General features: G+C 40.0%; 1 protein-coding gene across 12 annotated transcripts in view; it reads left to right on the forward strand.

The window, feature by feature from the left end:
- The window catches only part of PHF14 (PHD finger protein 14), a 124556-nt gene that overhangs the window by 32555 nt on the left and 67709 nt on the right, over window positions 1-24292 (forward strand). For 11 of the 12 annotated variants that reach the window (XR_013394802.1, XM_028750925.2, XM_028750933.2 and 8 more), the window contains exons 13-16: window positions 1190-1321; window positions 6734-6902; window positions 16302-16352; window positions 16481-16602. Coding sequence is in view for 11 of the 12 variants with exons in the window: in XM_028750925.2 (XP_028606758.2) it covers window positions 1190-1321; window positions 6734-6902; window positions 16302-16352; window positions 16481-16602 (474 nt within the window). In the remaining variant the exon portion in view is untranslated. The remainder of the gene's footprint in view (window positions 1-1189; window positions 1322-6733; window positions 6903-16301; window positions 16353-16480; window positions 16603-24292) is intronic. The other variant, XM_077936974.1, reaches the window with a different exon arrangement.

A 24292-nucleotide genomic window follows, 5' to 3' on the forward strand; every position in this document is an offset into this window, starting at 1 on the left:
CCTGTATCCAGTAGTCAGAAGTATACACTTTCTATATATGAATATACCCAGTTATCTATTGTGGCTAATAGCCATTGATGCCACAGCCCTCCATGAATTTGCCTAAAGCTTTTTAAAAGCCCTTTAAACTAGTGGTCATCACCATGTCTTGCGGTAATGACACCTACCTGTTAATGTTGTGTGGTGAGACGAAATACTTCCCTGAATCTTATGCTAGTTAACTACAGTATATTTAAAATTATCCACTCTTGTCACATGGTTCACATGTTTATGAATTGCTGAATTTTTCTGTTGAATGTTAATTTGTTCTGGGATGATGTTTACCAAATGGGGGTACCTCTGCTGGATGACCTTGTGGACTTGATGTACAAGTGATTAAAAAATGTTGCTGCTGAACTTTTTTTTACATGAGTAGCATGTCCAAGGATGAGGGTGTTTTCCATCACAACGGTTATTTTTATTTTACTGCATATTTGCTTCGTCTTTATTCTGACATAAAATGTTTTATTTGCAATCCTTCATTAATTTACAATAATAGGAGTCATAATATCACATCCTTTGTAAAATACAAACATCATTACAATTAAATTGCATTCATTCTCCCAGCAACTATTCAAAGTAAGTGAATAGTTTAAAGTAAGTGAATTCAAAGGATATTATTTTTACAGATGAGGACTTAAGTTTGAAATATTTTATTTGCAGGCCCCTGTGGTTTTCTAATAGCTGGTGAGGGATTTAAATTCAGGCCAACCTTCTGCCTTCAGGACCAAACCGGCTTCAATGTGAATTTAAGGGAAATGATATATAAAAATCAATATATCAGAAGTCAGAAATATCTAGCAAATATTAGGGAAATATTAACGATGGCTTGAATCCAGAGAAGTGCTTAGTTTCACTTGCACAACAGGGCTTTGCTGTCTCCTTTCTGGTGCAGTGCCTTAATGCCCGCCCGCTCTGCGCCTCCTGGCTGCTCCTGAGGGTCCAAAGACCCTTCAAAACATTGTGGGATGTGATTTGAAGGGCCACTGGAGTGGGGAATTAGCTGAAATTGAGGACCACCCTTTGCACAAGCGGAAATGCCTTCTGCTCATGCATGGGGTTCTCTGGATCTTACCCCATGTAAACATTGAGATGATTCAGTAAAGTATATGCATTATCTCAAATGAAACTTTTTTCCTGCATTTCCAAGTTGTGGGATTTGCAAGAAGAACCATGATCAACACCTCCTTTTGCTGTGTGATACTTGTAAACTCCATTATCATCTTGGATGTCTGGACCCTCCACTTTCAAGGATGCCAAGGAAGACTAAAAACAGTTACTGGTAAGAATATTGTAAATGCATTGTACTACAAATATGAGGGCCTCAGTCTATCAGGGGTTTTTCTATTCCTAAGGTTTTTCTGTGTCTTTATCAGCAAGGATTTTTTTTTTTTACTGAAAGTTGGAGTTCTATATTGATTGTTGACTACAGACAATTTGCAAAACAAAGATCCACCCTTTCATCACGTATTTGTACCTTGGGTTTATTTTGTTTCCTTTAAAAAAACAATAAAAAAACTTACTGTGGACTAATGAAGGAGTGAAGACCCCTTTTCAACCCAAGGGCCTCATTCCTGCATAGGCAACTTTCCAGAGGCCACATGCCAGAGGCAAATATGGGCAGAGCAACCATTTTGAATTGTACTCTTGTATGTAGAATGGTAAAGCTGGAAGGGACCACGAGGGTCATCTGGTCCAACCCCATGCAATGCAGGATTATTTTGCCCAGCATGGGGCTTGAACCCACAACCCGGGGATTAACCGTCCCATGCATTACCAGCTAAGCAGTAAAGTAGGCTAGTTTTTCTTTTCCCTGTTCAGGATAGTAAGGTGCATCATTTGAGTTCAAGGGTTCATTATAGCTAGATAGGAACACTAAAGCAGGACTGGCAAGTGGGGCATGGCTGTGGAGGGTGTGTTACCTGGGGAAACGCCAAAAGCCAAATGAGACGCCAAATGGCCACATTTGTCTCCTGGGTCTGAGCTTTCACATCAAGAAAGGGAATTTTCCACTGTTGTTTTACTTTTACACTGTTAGGGCAAATTGTACTAACCCTAAATATAGGTAATGCTATCTAAGATTCTTGTTTTACCTAGAGTCTGAAATGAGCATTACATTGTGGTTTGAATCCCTGGCTATATGAGACCACTGGTTAGTGTTAATGTCATCAGTTCTTTTATTGCTAATTAAGGTGAGAAGGAATTCAGTCCTCATAAAGGCTGTGCATGTTCCCACAATTTGTTTCTAATGCTGTAATTGTGTGGTACCAATGTTGTGTCTACACTTTTCCCGGGATTTTTGCAGAATTTTAAAGATGATTGGATCATCCACATTATTTCATACACTATTTGATCTATATTATAGCGATCCAAACAGCATTCTCCCTTATTTCCATTAGGTGTTTTCCATTTGGTAATTTTGAATTGACCAGAAGCATATTGCAAAATGTTGCTGTAAGTCCCAAACTCAAGACTTGGTTTAGCAATCATTTTGTGATTCCATGTAACTAGAAACTGGAGAGGAAAGATGTACAGATGCCAAAAATGAGTTGGTAATAGTAGCCAAACATTAACAGTTCAGTTTGCTCATATAAACTGGTATGAGTACTAGGAGTATTACAGCAGTATTTCAAGCCTCTATATAGCTTATATGTCTTAAAGAGTTTTTTGAATTTCAACAACTACTAACACTTGGGAAAGTTAGTAGTCATATTCTTGTACTATTCAGGTCTTGGGTTTTGTTCTGGTTTTGTCATATTGTAACATGAGCAAGAAATAGGCTGAGGCTATGCGATAGTAAGTAGCTCAATTTTCAGCAGCTTCCATTACAATGTATGGAACAAAATAAAGGAGTGGCAGTCTTCGACACTGCTACAGGACGTCAGTTGCTTACATAGAGTGGACTGAGTGTTGCAGCACTTGAGAACACCTGATGTGGGCAGTATCTTCTTTCCGCTTCTGACAGTGGATGTCATCTTTCTTGCACAGGGTTACAGTATGTAGTTCTGCAATAAACACACCTCCTTGCTTTACACGGTCCTACTGTAATCAAGACTATTTAGTTCCACAAACCATTTATATTTATGTTTAAACATAAATCAGAGAATTGTGGAGTTGGAAGGGACCCCCTATTTGGCTGGTGCAGGAGGGCTTCTATTTCCTCTTCTTTCCTTTCCTTTCCCCCCACCCTTGGTACACCCCCCAGAAATTAGAGGGAGTGGAGCAGGTTGGATGGCATGAGAGAGAAAGACTAAATTCCATTCTCCTTATGGGCATCTGGTGCCAGCAGAGTTGCAGTGTTGGATGTGATCCCTATTTCTCAATCAGTGCACCCTCTGTCATTGCCCTTGAAGATGACGTGGAAATTTCAACTTGTCCAAAGTGCAGCTGTTTGTGTTTCCCTTTAGAACCTGCCGGGCTCCCAAGGCTTGCGGGCAGCAGCCTGCAGCCCGAAACCTGGGGAGCGCTCCGCAGCGCAGTTCTGGGCTCCCTGGGCTTCGGGAAACTATCCGCAAGCCTTCTGAGCGCGGCAGGAGTTCCCGCCGGGCTCCCAAGGCTTGCGGACAGCAGCCTGAAGCCCGAAACCCGGGGAGCGCAGTGGAGCGCACCCTGGGCTTCGGGCAGATGTCGGCAAGCCTTGGGAGCCCGGTGGGAGTTCCCGCCGGGCTCCCAAGGCTTGCGGGCAGCAGCCTGCAGCCCGAAACCCGGGGAGCGCTCCGCAGCGCAGTTCTGGGCTCCCCGGGCTTCGGGAAACTATCCGCAAGCCTTCTGAGCGCGGCAGGAGTTCCTGCCGGGTTCCGAAGGCTTGTGGATAGCAGCCTGCTCTGGGGGCTGGGGTGGGGGGAAACTCCACAGCGCACCCCGGGCTTCGGGCAGATGTCTGCAAGCCTTGGGAGCCCGGCGGGAGTTCCCGCCGGGCTCCCAAGGCTTGCGGGCAGCAGCCTGCAGCCCGAAACCCAGGGAGCACTCCGCAGCGCAGAGCTGGGCTCCCCGGGCTTCGGGCAACTATCCGCAGGCCTTCCGAGCGCAGCGGAGTTCCCGCCGGGCTCCGAAGGCTTGCGGATAGCAGCCTGTTCTGGGGTCGGGGGAAGCTCGGGCTTCCCCCGCCCCAGCCCCGTGGCTGGGGGGGGGGGATAATTTTTTCCCTTTATTTCCCCCCCAAAAACCTAAGTGCGGCCTATGGGCCTATACGCCCTATAGGGCGAAAAATATGGTACTTGTATTTCCCTGGTTACACACACCCTCATTGTATGGTGTACCCCCTTTTATTCTCTGAATACTCTTCTTCTTTTTGAGATTAGAAATGAGAGGAGAAGGGTCCCCCCCAAAAGATAACTTTAATTTAGGGATAGCTCCCTTAACTTCATTGCTTTCTAAGTGCCCAGACTTTTCTTAAATTTTCTGGTTGTCCCATTTACAAATTCACTGTCACTGCATTACATCTAAGCAAGGAACACTTCCAATGCCCAGATTATTTTGCTGTTTAATCATATTGAAAAGGTTCATTTGGATCAAGAGGACATAAAGCTATCAGATCAAGAGGACAATAAACTGAACGTCTCAGTGGTAATAGGTCAGGGGGAGGTAGCAAGACTTTTCTTTCAAAAAGCTGGCATGTGTTTGCTATGAATTTCATGCTTCAGCTAGACTTCTGATCACAAACTTGTCTTTCCTTTTTAAATTAGCTAGGGTATATTCAGTGAGATAGGATTCTAAAAGAGAAACGGAGCCTTATTGATTGCATCCTTTTCATCTTTAGATACGTCTTTGTAAATTCTCTTCAAGATCAGTAGAAAGAATGTATAACTATATGTGTTAAGTTCAACAGAACATTGTCCCTGATGTTTGTAGTACACCTGGTGTTTCAAATGTTACTCCCATTAACCCCTGGAACACCAGCTCTGTTCATTATTATCTAGTATGTAGTACCAATTTTTTTAAAAATTATTATTATTATTATTATTATTATTATTATTATTATTATTATTTTTACTATTGATAGAATTTGGGTTGAAGTTGGTGATAGTGGTTGTTGGTGGCCGTTTGCAAACTGACACATTTCCTAATTGGATTTCTGGGCTGGGAGGCCAATAAGCTTCTATGCCATTGCCCTAGCATGGTACATATATGATTGTAACAGCTGTGTATTGAGGAAGAATGAAAATGCTGAAATTTATAGCTGAATGTAATATGTGCAGGAAGCTCTATATATTGTAGGATTTGTCGTCACATGTAAAAGGATTCAATGGTTTGTGTTCTCCCTTTCCTTGTTCACAGCTTCTTCTTTACTTTATTCATTTCATGCTTGCATTATGTAGCTGTAACAATCCTTGGAAACGTGGGTTTTAATATACATTTTTTTAAAAGTCAATTTAGGAAGATTGACTTCTTTTCACAGGTTCCATAGACAGCATAACTTTTCCGGCCTCATGAATGAAAGCATGAGAAAAAGGAATTGTGTATTACATATGTGTGCATGAGAAGGCACCAGCAATGCAAGTCAAATGCTCTGTTAGCAATGGAAACTATATAAGTGGATGATACAAGAGAGCAGTTCTGAGTGCAGACACAGTCAGATCGGGCCATTTTCCACTGTATTCTGTCTTTGTCATTTTAAAGAGGCCATTTCAACTATATTAGGAAATAGGTTCTTTATGCCACAGGTCAATACCGGCATAGGCCTTAATTTACTTTGTGGCAGAGAGGGCCTCAGGTTTTGCTTTTATGTTAAACTTTGATTTCCAGTTGCCCCAATTCTAAATATGTTTACTCAGAATGAATATGCACTGAATCCAGTGGGGCCTACTCTCTAGTGGAAGCTTTAGGATTGCAAACTGATGGGGTTTGTAGCAGATTAATAGTGTCTCCTAGCCCCTGCAAAAAATAAAAAAGGGTTTAATAGTTAAGGTACAGCAGAATTTCTGCTTTATCCACCTATAGAGTAAAATGTGGACTCTAGTTGATAGGCATTATTGACATAGGCTTGTAGTCTCAATGTTTTCCATCAGTGCAATTGTTCAGAAACAATAATTGATTAACATTTGCAAATCACAGCTAAAATGCTTAAAATATTCGTTCCAAGATCATCTTTGTCTGAATTAATTTTCTTAAGTATTCTAGGAGAATTTAATGTGTGACTAAAGTGTTGCTGATAGGGACCGCCCCCAAACTTCTTTGCAGCAAACTCTGGATTTATGCTAAATGGTATCTCATCATTAGTCCGTTTGCATAGGATTGCCTATTTGAAGTAATTAATTGGTTCCCCCCTCTGCAAAGCAATTCTGTTTCCAATGAATGTTGGCTACTGGATCCTTTAATGGTGGAAGATGGAGAAGAGTCTTGCTGAGTGATAGATATCTCTATACATGTACCGTGGCTTGGAACCCCAGAGCACAGGACAGAGTTAAGCTATTTCCCCCCAAACAGCCCTCTTCTCCCCTCACCCCAAACGCTCCTGTGCAAGCTGTTTTTAAACTTGAGTGTAAGTAGTAGCTTTTGGTATCATGGGATGTACCATTCAGAGAAGAAAGCAAAAGTCTTGTTGCATGTATAAGTCTTTCTCTTTGTATTTGGGGCTCTTTTACACTGTAAGAATTACCCTTTTCGGTCTTTGGCTCTTGCTTTTCAGCCTGCATGCTCTTATTTTGCTTTAGCAGCTGCTGTCTTGAGTTTGATTTTTTTTTTGTCCTCCCAGGCAGTGTTCAGAGTGCGACCAAGCAGGTAGCAGTGACATGGAAGCCGACATTGCCATGGAAACTTTACCAGATGGAACTAAGCGATCAAGGAGACAGATTAAGGAGCCAGTGAAATTTGTTCCACAGGATGTACCCCCAGAACCAAAGAAGATTCCTGTCAGAAACACGGTAAATGACAGCTCGGTCAGAGCGGCACAAATCTGTCTCCTGTTTTTTAATTTGCTTTTTTTTTTTAAGTGCCAAGAACCTCTATGTGAAAGATGAATGTAATTTATTATGTTCTAGCTTTTTCCCCAAAGACATGTGAAACATGTTAGACATCAGATACTTGCTTCAGCTATGAAACATAAAATACCCTGAAGATTTTATTTTTAGGTTTATTTTATATATCTTTGACTATTAAAGTTTGCGGAGGGTGGCAGCAAATAAGCATATTTAAAAACATTAAAACTCACAAAGTGGTTCCTTACGAATTTCTAGTGGTAAGGAATAAATGCCCTTATTTTCATGTTGCATGTCCAGACTTTTGTTCTGCACATTCTGATAAATATTAACTCAACAGCACTTTCATACAAGGGTCACTGCTCTGTGTTCTGAGATGGTCATGTGTCAAAAGTAGGCCATGCAAATGTGTATACATATGAATACGTGTGCTCATAATTTACAGTGGTACCTCTGGTTACGAACTTAATTTGTTCCGGAGGTCCATTCTTAACCTGAAACTGTTCTTATCCTGAGGCGTGCTTTTGCTAATGGGGCGTCCCGCTGCGCTCGCCTCTGACACACAATTTCTGTTCCCATCCTGGGGCAAAGTTTGCAACCAGGAGCAGCTACTTCCGGGTTAGCGGAGCTCGTAACCTGAAGTGTGCGTAACCAGAAGCGTTCATAACCAGAGGTACCACTGTATTCTGCCACGCCTATGAATGTGGAGGAATTGCAAGACACTTTCTTCTTGAGAAAATGCTTCTGGGTGGGATCCAGTGCCATACTAGTGGACACAATGGGATTCCCCTTCCTTTGTCCACTGGCCCTCTGAAAAATACTTTGGGGCTACTTGGGAAGTGGCGAAGTTCCGCTTGCACAAACAGGACACCACAGTTGGATACCTCCTTCTGTGCTTACATTTACTTGGCTGAGTAAGTCATGCCTGTGCTTCTTTGAAGAAGCAAATTGTTTCAGAGTAGTGGGTGGACGCATTTTCAATAGAATGGGTTTGGGTGGCTGTTTGTTCCTACCCTCTCCCAAACGCTGACATGCTTGCCTGGGACATAGAACGTTGGGAGGGTTTGCTTCCCTCTCTAATAGCAAAGCAAAGTTACTTGATGCTTTTGCAAACTTTGTTCTGATCCTCTGAGGCAAAGGTGTATGAGAGAATTTTTATATTTATCCAGTAAATTTGTCTTGTGGCAAACATGTTATGTATGCTGTAACTAATCTATTTTTAATGAGGTCTTACCGCAGCAGCTTGTCAAAGTTAGACAATAAACTTGAGTCACTTAAATCCCTCGTTCTGGGATGCTTGTGTGGTTTGCTTGCCTTGACAAGATTAACCTTCTCTGTGTAGACTGTGGCCTGCTGTGGGTGATTAAGTGCTATTTTATAGAAAACGTTCTCCGTCTAGTACTGTTTATATTGCCTTTATTAATGCATGACAGCATTCTGTGTTTCTGTTTAAGAAGAGGGAGTACTGTTCTGGATAAAAAAAGCAATTTGTGTTCTATCTCTTTAAAAAACAAAGTGCAAGCCCTCATGATTAAGGAGTGCATTTTGTCAAAACAATATTATTAATGTGTGTATGTGTGTGTGTGTGTGTGTGTGTGTGTGTGTGTGTGTGTGTGAGAGAGAGAGAGAGAGAGAGAGAGAGAGAGAGAAATATACATAGATAATTGCAAAAACACTTGCCATTTGTTCTTGCCCTAGCCAGATGAGTTAGATGAATTTAAGTAGCAAAATGCCAACTCCAGACATTGAAGTATGAACAAACTTTTCACTACAGCATATTTGTTGAAATTTCAAAAATCTGTACTTCCTTTGCTTACGTGGTATGACAACTGCCAATCTTGCCTGTACTTGAATATCTCTCCCATTTATTCCATTATATTGCAATTAATTACACCAACTGCATTTCAGTCAATTCCCCATCCCATAGTTAGTTTTTGTTTCATTTGTATCATTTATTTTATTATTGCTACTTAATTTTAAGTTTGAGGTCGAAACTTTTGGTTGTAGTCAATAACAGGTTCATTAATTTTGATGTGTTTACATTGAATGTACAGTGTACATTAGACATGTACATTGTTTTCAATGAGTTTGCTCAGAGTAGGAGCAACATTGACCTCTCTAATCTTACCAGTTGTACATTCTTTGTTAGCACTGCCTTGCCCAGCCCATAGTTATCTATTTTTTCTTCCCGAAATGGAAATAAAGTTCCAAAATTTTGATTGGTCCTGATACTGGTAAGCTGCTCAAGAACTGTTCAACTGTGCCACCTACTGTCTAACTTTTTGATCCTCTTTGACCTGACATTTTTGCTCTTTATCATTGAATATCCTCCTTTTCATTCAGAAATCAGATTTTAAAAACCGTTTTTAGGTTTTATTCGCTTTTATTTCACACTTAAAACAATAAAATCACCAGATAATAAATAAATATAATAGTGAAGAAAGAGCAGAATGAAAGCAGCAGTTAAAACAATTCTTCCACAGATATAAATAAGTGTCTGGGAAAATCAAGAAGTCATTGTGCGGTGCCAAAAGGACATCAAGAGTCTGCACCAGGTCGAGTCTCTTAGAGAGAACCTTCATAAATGGGGATCACAGTCAAGAAATCCCTCCATGTAAACTCAGGTTTGCATTTCTTACTCCCACTTTAAAGTTATCCTTTTAGAAACCGTCTTGGTTATAATTGGTGAACAAGTCATCAGTAAGATGCTACAAGACATAGTAATATATCTTTAGGATGTCAACCCAAGGGCAGTGGTAGATGAAAACCCTTCCACAGATGGTCAAAGTTTTCATGATGCAAGTCTGAATTAATTACATTTGATTTTAATTAAAGAAATATAAAACTACCAGGTGCTAAAACTATGACCCTAAAGCTAAAATCTAAATTGGGGGGGATGGAGGGTGGCAGATCAGGCTGATGAGCTTTAGCAGGTGTGAATATTTTCAGTATTTTTAGGCTGTAAAAAAGGCTAATTTTACAGCTTGCATTGCATCTTCTTGTAGCTGACTAGCAGAGTTATTTTAGATGGTCCTTAGGTTACTGATTCCCACTGGGGAAGGGATTGCTGGAACACTCAAAAGATCTGATGTGACCAACTGGCTACTCACTTTGAAGATAAAGTCGCTCAACTTCAGAGTGATGTTGACTCTGCACTTCTTACGACTCTAGTTGAAGTACCCAGTGTCATTATTGAGGATGAGGTGTAGGATCAGTTTCAGCTTATGCAGTCAGCTGAGGTAGGCAAGGTGCTGGAGGCAGTATGTCCACCTCCCAACTGTCCTGCACTTTCGCATTCTAAAACATGAATGCCCTCCACTTTTCTATTCACTAAATTTCTAGCTTACCATGTAAAGTGGCTAAAGTGTCGATCAAACACAGGCAATAAAACAGTAAAAGGGGGGAATTCAAATTTCACCATCATATTTAAAACAGCTTTAAAACGTGATTAAAGTTTAGCTAGCCATTCAAAGACCAAGCTTTAAATAAATACTTTTCACTTCATTGTAATTTTGGCAGATTGACAACTGACATGATTTCTTGGCGAGGGGATTTCTTAAAATAATAAAGAAAAGTCCCACTATCTTCCCAAGGAAAGGAAACCCTAACAGCATCTTTCTCAACAGTGGATAGGCTTTGGAGCTGTCTGAAACCAATTACCTAATTTCCTTACATATATTGGGGTTAACAGCTTGTCTCTGGCTGATTTTAGGCTTGACCAACCATTAAAAAAAATTCACACCATTTTAGCAGCAGAAAGACTGTTTTATAGAGCTGATCTATGTTAGAAGGTTTACATTATAAGCAATGTTCAGTTGTCCATAATGACTTTCCAAAAAGAAGCAAAGGAGCTCTCTCTCTAATTGGCAGAAATACTGCCAGTTTGACAGACACAGAGAGTTGTGCTTGTCTGTTTGCTAATAGGACCATTAAGTTGCCACCAACCCCTCTGTACTTGCATTGTATGGTCCTTGGAGGATGCTCCTTGATCTGCTAAAACACTATGGATCAATGTGAAATGGTATGAGAAATGGGAGAATTAGTTTTGAAGAAATCTATACAGCATTGTAAACCAGTGCTTTTTCAATGAAGAAACAACAGGCAGCACCCATTGGTATGTGGTTTTCTAAGGTTGGGCCAGGGCACTTATTGCTCACCTGTGGCTACTAGAAGCTGTTAGCTTGCAACAGTGGCCAAACCCTTGGAACAGCTTTGACTGGGCAGCTAAACCAAGTGAAGGTTCTCAAACCCTCAGTGAGGTAGGGATCTCCACTACAGTGGTACCTCGGGTTACATATGCTTCAGGTTGCATACACTTCAGGTTACAGGCTGCGCTAACCCAGAAATAGTACCTGGGGTTAAGAACTTTGCTTCAGGATGAGAACAGAAATCGTGAGCCGGCAGCGCGGCAGCAGCAGGAGGCCCCATTAGCTAAAGCGGTGCTTCAGGTTAAGAACAGTTTCAGGTTAAGAACAGACCTCCAGAACGAATTAAGTTCTTAACCCAAGGTACCACTGTACTTGCGAAGACAGGCTCTCGTCGATTGAGCGGATAAGATCAATTGTGGATCCAACAGTCAAGAAAGCAGCTTCTGTACGTACCATAGAGGGAAGTGAGGGGCAGATGGGGCTCGTCAACCTGGGAAGGTCGCCCATCTAGGAGAAGGAAAACATCCTAAACCCCTGCTGCCTTGTGGGGCATCTTTGGGGGAAGAAAAGGCTAAAGAGTAAACCTTATACAAAACCAGAGTGGAGTTCCTAAGATGGTTGGGTGGTGCCATGTATGCCTTCTTCTGGCAACTCCTGCAGCCCAGCTGGTGCCAAACATACTTCTCTGCTTTCCTTTGGACCACATCAGTGAGACCGAGAGTTTGCTTGTTCTAGGTGGGGTTCTACTCCCTCTGAAGGAACAAGTATACACCTTAGGAGTGATCTTGGAATCATCTTTGTCCACAGAGACCCAAGTGTCCTCTGGTGAAGAACACCTGTCCCCAGCTTTGGCTGATGTGTCAGCTGCATCCTTTACTGGACAGGCATAATCTGGCCACTGTGATTCATACTTTGGACTATTGTAATGCACTCTACATGAGTCTTTCCTTGCAGCTGACCTGGAAGCTGCAACTAGTGGCGTCCAGATGGTGAGTGGTGCTCTTTATTGGGGACATATCACACCAGTGCTGAGGGAATTGCGCTGGCTGCCTATTTGCTACTGATCCAGTTTTAAGGTTCTGATACTTACATAGAAAACCAAGTTACCTGAAAAACCATGTTCTCCTCCATTGCTTACTGATGGCATTAAGATCAGTAAATAGAATTCTGTTTTGCTAGGGCCCTGCTGATTACAGGCTTTTGGGTGGATTTTTTCCACTGGTGAAACCAGTTTTGTGGAATATCCTCCCTGCTGAAATTCCATCAGTATTGGCGTTCTGTCGGCTCTTGAAAGCACACCTCTTTAGGCAAGCATTCTCCTAAATTTGACCTTCTGATCTCATTGTTTAAATTGTTTTTTAATTGTTTTAATTTAACTGACTTGTTTTATTACAGGTTTTAATTAAGAATGTTTTAATGCTTTGATTGAACTGTTTTATTGTGTATTTTAATTATGTATGGATTTTATAATTGTTTTTATAGTTGTAAACCACTTAGAAGCCATTTGGACATGTAAACAATCATCATCATAATTTGTCTAGCCTAGTCCCCTCTACTGTGACTAGTGGCAACTCTCCAGAGTTCCCAATAGAGGTATTTTGCTTCACCTGCTACCCTGATTATTGTAACCAGTATGCCAGAGATAGACCCTGGAACCTTCTACATGTAAAGCACTTATGTATTCATTCATAAGTCTGTTCGTAGAATCATAGAATTGTAGAGTTGGAAAGGACCCTGAGGATTAACTAGTCCAACCTCCTGGAATCTTCTGCCCTGTTTCTGCATAAATCTGCGAATGGTGTCTTTTAAAAAACTGATTAAAAATCATAATCTTGCCCAATGTGTTTTACCCTAAAATACGCATTTTGACATATTTTTAGAACTGAGCAGTATGTCTCAAAATTTGGAAAAGTGTGAAAATCAAAATTTAAATAAGTTATAGTCCAGGAGATGTGAAGTAGGTCTGTTTACTTTAAAAAATATGGACCAAACAAAATTCTCAAGCATCCATGGGAGAATTAGTGTGTGAAAGTATGTTCATAAGGAATAATAAATTATTTGAAATATACATTAGGTGGTACTTATTATTTTACATAATGCTAATTTTAGAGGACCCCTCATTTTATATGCCACTGGTTTAAAACTTCTTAGATAATTCCTTTTACAGCAGTCAGGTTCTGATATTGGCAAGTAAATAGGTTCTAGAAACGACCAGCAGACTTAATTGAAAGGAGTGTCAACTGAGAGAAGGGCATAGCACTTCTAGCGAAGAACATTTTTGAACATAAATCGCCATCGTCTGGAAGTGATGGATAAAGATTGAAGTTTCATAATAATGCATAATCGTTTTCCTTCAGTGTCCAGAAATGATCTCTGTCAGACAAGATACCAGAGTACATGCACTCCTGACCAGGGTTGATCAAGCTTTTTATAATGTTGTGAAATAGATTTATTGTTCCCTGAATGGTGCTATTAATATTGCCATGTAAAAAGATTGCTCATTTATCTCAATCTGGACTTCTGGATGTGACTTGTTTGCTTGATCTGCAAACTTAAGGAATGTTGTTTTGGTTCGCTGAGCCCTTTCATGCTTTTTAGTTGGTTTCCTTTCCTTGACATTGTAAGTGTAAACTAAATTAAATTATGTTGCACCACCAATTGGCAGTGTTGAAATAGTTGCCTCTTCTGGTGTGATAACCGTTCCATCTGCTGTATGCTAGTGGCCAATGAAAGCAGATGGTGTTGCACTTTGCTGAAATATGTTGCAGATTTCCATTTTTATAAATGGAGTGCTTGAATCAACAATTTGTTTTCCATGCTTGCTTGTTTTATATATTTTTTTTAAGAAAAAGTTTTGGTATTTCCATATGTCTTTTAATGCTGTTATATAATTAGTATGCTTCAGGACTATCTGCCAATAGCTGTTGGCATCAGTCTTTGTATGCATTTCAGTCTGCATCAATTTAAAGCTGTATAATTTGACAATAGGGCTTGCTTTAATTGCCCTAGTTAACATTGAACAATTGGAATTCCCCTAGTTCAGAGGCACTTTTTGCACTTAATGTCTCACTGAATTTTCAAGAGGTGCATGTGCAACTGGTGGCGTAAATTTTCAAGGCATGCATGTGCAGCCAACTATATGTGCCCTTTATGAGTTTCATTGTTAATTGTTTCATGTATAAGGAATACATTTAATCAACGTAGACATAATAATGCAGTCTCCACTAATGTTTTGTAAGCATTTTATATGTGAACCCCATGAGACAAGAGCCCACCAATCCACCTCTTTTATTTTGGGGTTGGGAAAATCATTTTATGTTGGTACGAAGTTTTTTAAAAGCCATAAATTTAGCATGTGTTTGTACTATATATACATATATACATAAGAGACATCTTAGGCATTGGAGATATTTATAAACTATTGGTTCTTTTCTCTTCCCTACAAGAAGATAAGAACAGGCAATATCTACCAGCTATCAGACCCTTAGTATCTTAAAACAGTTAGTGTGTCTTCAGCACACACTATGTGGGTTTAACGGGGGGGGGGGGGCTAATTCTTGTTGCTTAAAATGTTTTTAATGGTATTTAAGTATCTTAAGCTGAGAAGGTAGTTAAAGATTGATTTGGAAAGCATAGCTTACTATTTCTGAAATAAATAGAGTATTAAGCTTTTGCAGTATAGAGGTGGTTCTGTTGCACAGTATTTTTTATCCAGATTATGGCAAATGAAATACCTTGTTGATTTTTTGATTGGAGACATGAATATATACATGTTGCCATCAACTGGTTGCACATCTTTTGTAGAAGCATACCAAAGCTGGAATGGAATGATCATGGAATGGAGTGATCAATGCTCTTACATCACAGTTTGACCCTCTTCTCTGTTTAGGCATATGAACTGTTTTTGCCAGAATCTCAGGGGACAAAGTACTCTGTCTATTAGCAGAAAGATAATTTAAAGTGTTAATGGTTACGAAATATAGGCTGCCAGCACATCTTAGTTTTCAGATTCAGAATTCACTGCCAGATTCATCTCCTGTATCTTCCCAGTCTTCCTCTAACCTAGTTGTTGCAAAACAGGATTTCTGCTACAGGCAGCCCCCATTTTAGGCACGACTAATATGTATGCAATTGCTCACACGTGCACAATACTGAACCCGGAAGTAACCCAGAAACGTAACAAAAGATGTCACTAAAAGGGTGGAACGGGAGCTGGGGCGGAACAGGGTGTTTCAATTTCAGACAAGTACGCAGTGACCCGGAATGCAACCCCCGTGGAAATCAGAGGTTGCCTATACATGTAACCTTTCCCCACAAGGTGGTTCTTGATCCAAAGCAAAGCTGGATCTTTAAGACTCTGCCTCATGAATCCCTGTTAGGCAGCTCTTCGCCTTTAGTCCCTTCTCAGTATCTTTCAAGTAATATTTAAGTATATGGCTCAGGCAATATGTATTAATCCATTCTTTCCTGTGTTGTTTCTGTTGTGGTATGTCAAATCTGCAAGGCTGCTTTTGTAACTTCTAAATTGTTTTATATTGGCCAGTTACCACCTTTAAACCTTTATTCATTTCCAAATAAATGTTAGAATTGCAGCAATTATTTCTGGCTTTCTGGAGCAATCACACTTAGGTTGGTCTGTTCTAAATCCCCCAAATTAAGCAAGGTTATCAAAACCAATACAGTTCTTTTCATGTGCATGCCGTCATCTCCAAAAAAAGTTTCAGTGAGGAGTAATTCTGCTACTTCCCCAAAATTAGCCTGTAGCGAATACACATGTAAGATACATGTTTGTGTGAATGTCTCTCCTGATGCATTAGAAGATCTGGTAATGTTCTAGGATGAAGCAGCCACATCTTCCTCTTCGCTAGCCATTCCCAGCCAATTGATTCCACTTCCCCTTTTTTTCTTTTCCAACCTTTTCAGTGTTCTGTGGTTGCTGAGCAAACCCAGTCTTCATTGGACTGTTTCCTTCCCTCCTTACATTTCCCCCCATAAGATTTTTGATACTTCTACAGATTTTGGGGTTTCACTCAAGCCTGCTGATACCTCATCTGTGCCATTTTGTCTATGTAAGGATTGGTACTCACCCCTAAATTCCACAAATAGATGAAACAACGAGCAGGTCATGCATGCTTGGTGTCTACGTTTGTTCTGTTCCCCTTGAATGCCATTAATTTTAAAATATATTTACTTTTAGAGAACTCGAGGACGAAAACGAAGCTACATTCCTGAAGAAGAAAAACCTGAGGTTGGATTTTTGAGAAATTAATTTATTTTCAGTTAAATTGGTGAAAATGTTGACATTTGAATGAATAATGTTGCTGAAATAAGACTTGTGCTCTTCTTCCACCTTTTTCTGTTTCCACCTATTGTTAGGAACGTATTCCGAGAGAAAGAAGACAGAGACAGTCTGTAGTACAAAAGAAGCCTAAGTCTGAAGATTTAAGAACCGAATGTGCCACATGTAAGGGAACGGGGGATAATGAAAATCTAGTCAGGTAGGTTTGATGCTGTGACCTTTTCCAGAGTGGATTAAAGTTTCATCTTCATCACTTTCTCATTGTGGCTGTAATGAATGACCTCTTAATACAGAACTTTTTTAAAAAAAAAAATAATCTAAATTGAGGGAAGCATTGCTTCAGAAACAGTGGTTTGATCCATTTATTGACTTGCCACATAACTTTATCCTGTGGATTTAAATGTAAGTAACTAGAGTAATGTTTTCCTAACAAAAGGGAATTAATTTTCTTTTGTCAGGGTGAGTTACCAGGATTCTATAATGGGTTACAAAGGTAAACAAGGCACCCATTTTGACAGCTATCAATCTTCACCTTCTGATCCTCTACCATGAAAGTTTTTTGAAGTTCACTTTGCTTCATTCATAAGATACAAAGATCATTGTGCCCTTTTCTTAAATATTTCCAAATGTTTTATCTTAGTGCAATCTGGAAAATGCCTCATGTTGTGTGTTCTTCTGATGAGCTGTTAAAATGTTACAGGGTATACTTTGTGATTCTGAATTCAAATCAAGAAGGTGTTGTGATTGTTTAATGAATTGTAGGTGTTAAGGAATACTACTCAGATGGTTTCTTCTTAACATCATTAGCTGACCCTTTGCCCTGAGAAAAAGGAATGATTTATGAAATTCTGACTTAGCTTTTGTTATGCAATAAAAATGCAGCAGCTACCAATTTTCAATTTCTCTTTAAAATGAGAGAACTTGTAAATGGGCTCTTGTAAAATATACATTGAGCAGGGAACTACTTTTTACTGTTTCCGTAAGGAAACACAAAAAGATTGCATAGTTTTGCCATGAACTTTTTGTTAAACATCTATCAAGGCCAGGATCTTGCAGGAGCACAAATGAGACGCTACTGCTACTGCTACTGGGACTTGGGAGGTAAACGTTAAAGGCAAAGGAATACAAACCGGGAGAAGACAAAAGAGACCACTTAGCTGCAAGTGAGCTTAACTGAACTCCAAAAGATATCCGTGATCCAGTTCATACCCAACACTAAGCCAAACTATTATCTACCATTAACATGCAAATGTGAAGGTTCCTGGAGAAGAGTTCACAGCTCCTTTGCTCCTGCTGTTACACTGAGCCTTGGTTTGGTGTATCATCTAAACCCAGACTTGTGGTTTTATCTCACTTCAGACAGACCACAAGCTCTAGCCCAAGTTTCCACTTGGTTTACAGCTTAGGGTCTGAAGGACACAAACAGGCCCAGTTCAAGAGGACACACTAAGCCAGGCATAGGCAAACTTGGCCCTCCAGATGTTTTGGGATTACAATTCCCATCATCCCTGACTACTGGTCCTGTTAGCTAGGGATGGTGGGAGTTGTAGTCCCAAAACAGCTGGAGGGCCAAGTTTGCCTATGCCTGCAGTTCACAGCAGTGCAGCAGTAGCAGGACTGGGGGAGGGGTAGTGCAGCTGCTGTCCATGTTAAGTCATGATTTGGTTTGGTGTCCCGTGCACACTGAGCTGTGGTGTTTCACTTTTCTACTGAACTATCTCAAATAAGAAACTTGGAACAATATTCAAGTACTATGCGTAGTTTGCTTCTGTTTGGGTGCAAGGTTTGGAGGGTTCTAAGAAGAATGAAGAACTATTATGAATCCCATTGTAGTTTGCTTCTCTCAAGGATTTTAGATGCTGCAGTGAGGTCAGGCTAAATCCTCTTTTTTATTTATTTCGTGATATCCTATACCTTCACATATTAACTGCCACCACATGTCTGCCCTTCTGAGCCTTTTATTAAAAGCACCTTGATAATATACTGTGGTTCTAAAAGTTGGCATTTGTGTTATTTTTGCTGCCTTCATAGAATAGAATAGAATAGATTCTTTATTGTCATTACACAAGTGCAACATTGCACAAGTGCAACGAAATTGGATGCCATCCCTTAAAAACAACAAAAGCAAAACAACAACAACAACCAAACAAACCACATTCCAGCCACACCCACACCAACACCCATCAAACTCCCAGGTCACACTATCGAGTTACAGCATTCAAAAAGGCCACAGCTCTTGGATAGAAACTGTTTTTCAGTCTATTTGTCCTTGACTTGATGTTTCTATATCTCCTGCCAGAAGGCAGTAGTGCAAACAGACTGTGTCCCGGGTGAGATGAATCCTGCAGGATGTTGTTTGCTTTCCTAAGACAACGGGAACCGTACAGTTCTTCCAAAGATGGGAGAGGATGACCAATAATCCTTTGGGCTGTGGTTATGACCTTCTGGAGCACCTTCCTCTCCCTAGCTGTACAACTGGAGAACCAAGCACAAATACAGTATGTAAGAATGCTCTCTATGGAGCCTCGGTAGAAGGACACCAGCAGTCTCTCACTCAGATTGTTCTTCTTCAAAAGTCTGAGGAAATAAATTCTCTGCTGGGCCTTCTTCACCAGAGCAGTGGTATTTGCGCTCCAAGTCATGCCCTCATCATGTGTCTCATCATAGTTTAACTAAAAGGGGAAGATTGTTAGAAGTCTTCAAACTTCTAAGAGAATCAAGTGATTCTTTTCTGCATTATTCTCAATCCCAGTGTTTTAATAAACTCTAGAAGTTTGCTCTGGGGATTTATGAGTTTATGTATAAACTTTACAGCATAAACCTTTTGTACTTCAGACAGTATGCTTTTTGAACACCACAGCCTGAAAATACATGTCAGTATTAGTGTGTGCAGCAGTGATTTAGTCCATGTAACTGTCTGTAACACCTTGACTTATAGAGATAGATTTATGCAACATGACTGTCTAATTTAGCCAACTCAGATTTTTAATTGACTTGTCCACTTTTTAGTTGAGACATAGGCGTCCTTCGTTATCCTATAAAAATCACCTCTAAGTTTTCCTTTCTTGCACCTTTTCATCAGGAGGATAGTGTTTGGTACTGTAGGAATACAAGTTTGGAACAGTTGTTTGAGTAGCCCTATTATTTCATCAAGGCTTGTTATTAAATATATATCTTTTGGCCAGAAGTAAAATTCCACCATCTGTCAGTAGGGTGCCTTTGTTTTAAGAATGCACTGTTTTTTAAAAAATGGGTCACAAGAATATCTTCTATCTCTCAGCAGTGGCTAGAACTATTATCGATTGAATTGATCTTGCTTCTCAGAAACAGACTGTATTTAAGAGGATGTATATAATCAATTCAGGTCCTTTGTCCTAAGAAGCCTCCTTGACTCATGTGAAAACTTCACCATATTGCTGAAGCTAACTGCTAAAAATAGTTTCTTCCCAAGAAACTTTGGAGCTTGCTCTTATAAACCTAAATGCTGGTGGTTCCCAATGTGAGACTTCTGAACTTGTGAGACAATGAGAAGATGATTTTATGTTCATCTAAAATACTAAGTGATGGTTGCTCCCTGTGTTACACTGTGATATTTTCATTTGTGTTTTTGTCAATATAGTTGTTGGAAACGTTATTTGTATAAGAAGGCAAATACATTCATGGTGCTTTATGTATTATTGGAGGCTTTATGTATGGGTGAGGTTACTGAAGCTGAATCTAAACAAGGCTTGAAATTATTTTAACCAGCAGTTCTCATGACCTGGAGTGAATGGGAAGCAGGCCTCTTTTATGGGGATCAGCCTCTACTGGTTGTTCAAGTATGCAGACTTGCAGTGCTTCTAGGCCCATTACTTGACAGCTAGAATATACTACAGTGGTCTCCTGGAAACAATGCAATTATGCACCAGGTCTACGACGTCTTTCTTTAGCCTACAGAATGCAATTTAAGGTGCTAGTTATGGCATTTATATCTTAATACCAGTAAGGCTGCTCTTCTCCCTTGTGTCTTGTTGCAGTCTCTATGATCAATCCAAACACCTTTCAAATGTTAGATCCATATGCCAAGATTATATAAAGTGAACTCACAGGGCCTCATTATAGGTGACTTACGCACTGTAACAGATTTTCATTTCTTCTGAAGGTTTGTCAGTCTAACAAGTTTGAGCATTTCCCCTATTTCATAATTTATTTCTTTTTATTATTTACTTAAAACATTTACCGCAACAACTGATTCTCGTCACATTTCACATGATAGAATTGTGCGACAATGAGAACATCTCTGCAGTTTTAGCGACATTCTTTCTTGTAACAGGGCATTCTTTGAGTAACTTCTTTGAGTAACTCAGAATTTTCCTGTTTGGGTTGAACTTCAGTCACTAAAACATGATTTGGGGCGTTGCTTATGCATACATTGAAATTTTAAGTTAGGAAAGAGTTTCATTTTAAATCTATTCTGTTTATATGTAGCAGTCTGAGAGTTTGTTTTGCTTCCTTAAAAAAAAAAAGTGCCGTTCTGTTCTCCTTTTTTATAGTTAATTCTATCTGTCATGGGTGATATGGGTTACAAGCTAATTTAATTCAATACCATTCAAGCTGCATTAATATTATCTGTAGGAAGGAGTAGTAGGTAGTCCAGGGATTTTGCCCATCATTGCTTAAACAGGAGCTTTATAGATTTTGATTATGGGGGGGGGGGAATTATGCTGAGGCTACTACTTCAACCATCTGATACTTTATCAAAGAGACCTGAAATGTATTCATCTGCTTTAGACAATCCCAGGGGCTCGCCTAAAATTTTGCAGAATTTGAAACCTTCTCCCTCTAAAGAGCAGACTCCCAACCAGCACTACGCAAGCCATTTCACAAACTGCTTTCAAAAGTCCCCTCCGTTTCTAAAGTTATTTGCCCTGAGGCAAAGCAAGGATGGATGGTTACAATTTCAGAAACACAAATTTTAGGTGCACCTGATTATATGGATCCTTGCCACTGATTTTTCATAGAAATATTTAAAAGCATTTTTTCTTACAAAATGTTGATTGATGGTTGCCATTGTAGTAGTGAATACTGCCGTGTGTGATTCTTTTTAACCTTTTGACAGTACAGCTTTAGGCAAGGATGGGGAAACTTTGGCCAGCCTGTAGGCCATTGCAGTCCTTGGAGCCTCTGTTCCTCGCCACCCTCTTCCTCTTTGCATTCTGCTCTGGCTGCAGAGAGGAAGAATAGCAGCAAATCTCAGGTGATAGGGGCCTGATCTGGAATGGGATCCTGGTATGGCGGGGTAGAGGAGCTTAAAACTTTTTACCACCACTGTGGCCCTGGCACAGATCTGGCTTCTGCACCCGCAAATTGCATTGCCCCCAAAGAATCCATTGCAGTGATTGCATTCTTTCTTCCAATGGAAATTGCAAGTGCAGTAGGTCCAATCCAGATGACTGACCCAGGGAACAAAGGTTTAATGCTCTTCTACCTGCACACCAGGGTTCCAGTCCAGATTGGGTCTCTAGAGCTTTCTAATTCCATTGTGGAGGAAACTTCCACAATGGAAGGTTTTCTCCAAAGCAGATTGGATGTGGTAGAGAGAGAAAATGAATGAATGCATAGGATGTGTTTGTGTGTTACTGTGGATGGAAGAAGATGGTGTGTGTGTGTGTGTGTGTGTGTGAGAGAGAGAGAGAGAGAGAGAGAGAGAGAGAGAGAGCGGGAATGAGAATGAGAATGAGAACAAGGGTGGGGTGGCGATGCATACCACTTGCATGCAGTTCCTGACATTACCTTTAAAGGACTGCAACCCCTCTGATGGTGGGTTGGGGAGGTTCTCCACCTCTTGTATATCTGATCCCCCTCCCCCAGCTATCTGCAAGGGTGTGACTCTTTCAAATATACACATTAACTATTTCTTTGTTTTCTGATCTGAGAGTACTACATAGATGCAAAGGATTGCAGTATACAGTGCTACAGGGAAACTTGTGACAAAGAAATGACTAAAGAATATCTAAGGAAATAAACTTAGAGCAATGTCAAAACACCATGGAGTTATTTTAAACGAATACTGTAGCCTTGCTTAAGATAACATTTTTTAAGCAAGTGTATCCATTTTAATGGCTGTGAATGAGCATTGCTGTGAATGTGTACAACACTCCAAGGCCTTGTTTATTACTGCTGTCAACATTTATAGATGAATCATTTTGTGGAGCATTCTATTATCATTGAGAAGTCCCTGTCCTACTGCTCGTACCCTACTCTGTTTTGATGTAGCATCTACCTATGTGCTTCTTTGGTTGATTTATTTCGTTGCTGCATATCACTTTGCCAACAAAACTTGTGGAAGAACGGAGAGAGTTTTCAACCGCAGAAGGAAAACTCTGTTCTAAGCAGGCATCTCTGAACATCAGGAAACTAGATAATATAGATGTCCCTTGTTCTTTGGAATAAATACTTCTGAACAATAAATAACATATTAAATAGCATTAATTGGATATCTGAGCAATAGGTATTCATGTAACAGGCTTCTGCTAGCTCCTGGGATGTGGGAGGGGGAAAGTGGGATTTGGATTTGGACCATACCAACAGGTGGCATAAACAGTTCCATTATTGCTTTGGATCCAGGTCTTGCAGTATAATTAGTAGAAAGACTGTGGATTTGCACAAATGCTGGTTGTTATAAGTTTGACTAATGCAGCCCCCCCCCCAAGACTTTAGTTCATTTAGTAGAGTGCTTCCAGAGTAAAATTGTTAAGTTTGACTCAAGTCTTAGAGTGTTGCCCCATAGAAATCAATGGGACTGAATTTAGCCATGACTAAGCCTGGATCCAATCCATATTTTTAAAATTACATCTATAATAAACATAAGTAATTGAGTGAAACCTTATTGTGGCGTAAGCATATGTTATGCTAGTTTTCACAGTGAAGTATAAATTTAGATACTGCCTCAAAATAATAGGGTTAAAATCAATAATGTTAAATATAAAATCAATAATGTTAAATATATATATATCTGCTGTACTTTGCTTTCTTTTTTTGCAGTTCTTTGGAGCGTAATAATAAAGAATGTGTGTTATTATTAAGAAATATAATTGGGGGGGATATTTATTGTATAATGAAAGTCCAATCAGCAGCATATCTAAAGGTAGGGAGTGACCATTGTCTGAAACTCTGTAGGGTAGTCAGTCTAGACATTACCGAGCTACATGGGTCAATGTTTTTAAATTAGTATAAAGTCTTCGTGTGTTTCTATGTAATGTCAGGAGGCACATTCTTTGTAGTGTTAACAATGATGGTGTTTAACTCTGATATTACCAAAAGCCTGTGCGCAGGATGTAGTGCTAAAAGAACTGCAAATGGGCATGTTTTGTGAATTGTTTTTAGTTCTTTTGAGGGATACAAATAGCTAAAATGTGATGCAAACTATGTGGGAACTGCCTTTTAAGTGCTAATAGTAGTATTTGAAAGTCCAGTGCAACGAGGGATTACAGTGTATCTGGGCTTGACAGTCTTGTGTGTGAGGCATTTATGTTTTGCATCTTTTCATGAACTTCTCAACGTGGCATACTTTCTCTCTGGAGCTGCAAAAGTAGCAGGCAGTTTCTTTTAATTCCCGCTGACTTTCATATCTGTGATGAAACTATGCTAAGAGAATATATAATGGAAGCAATGAGTTGACATTGCAGGATTGTGTAGTAAGTGACTTTTACCACTGCACATAAACAGAGCAGTTATTCTAAATCATAGCATCGGTTTCAGTCAGATAACCACTAAAATCACTGCACTGTGGTCTGCTGAAAATGCCATCATCCTTCATCTGCCACATTAAGCCCGGGGAGAGCAGGCAGCAGTAGTGCCTGCACTGCTGTGTGGAGAGGGATGAGCCCTGAACCAAGCGAAAAGATGTT

Source organism: Podarcis muralis, chromosome 12, assembly GCF_964188315.1.
Source record: "Podarcis muralis chromosome 12, rPodMur119.hap1.1, whole genome shotgun sequence".
NCBI classification, from domain to species: Eukaryota; Metazoa; Chordata; class Lepidosauria; order Squamata; family Lacertidae; genus Podarcis; species Podarcis muralis.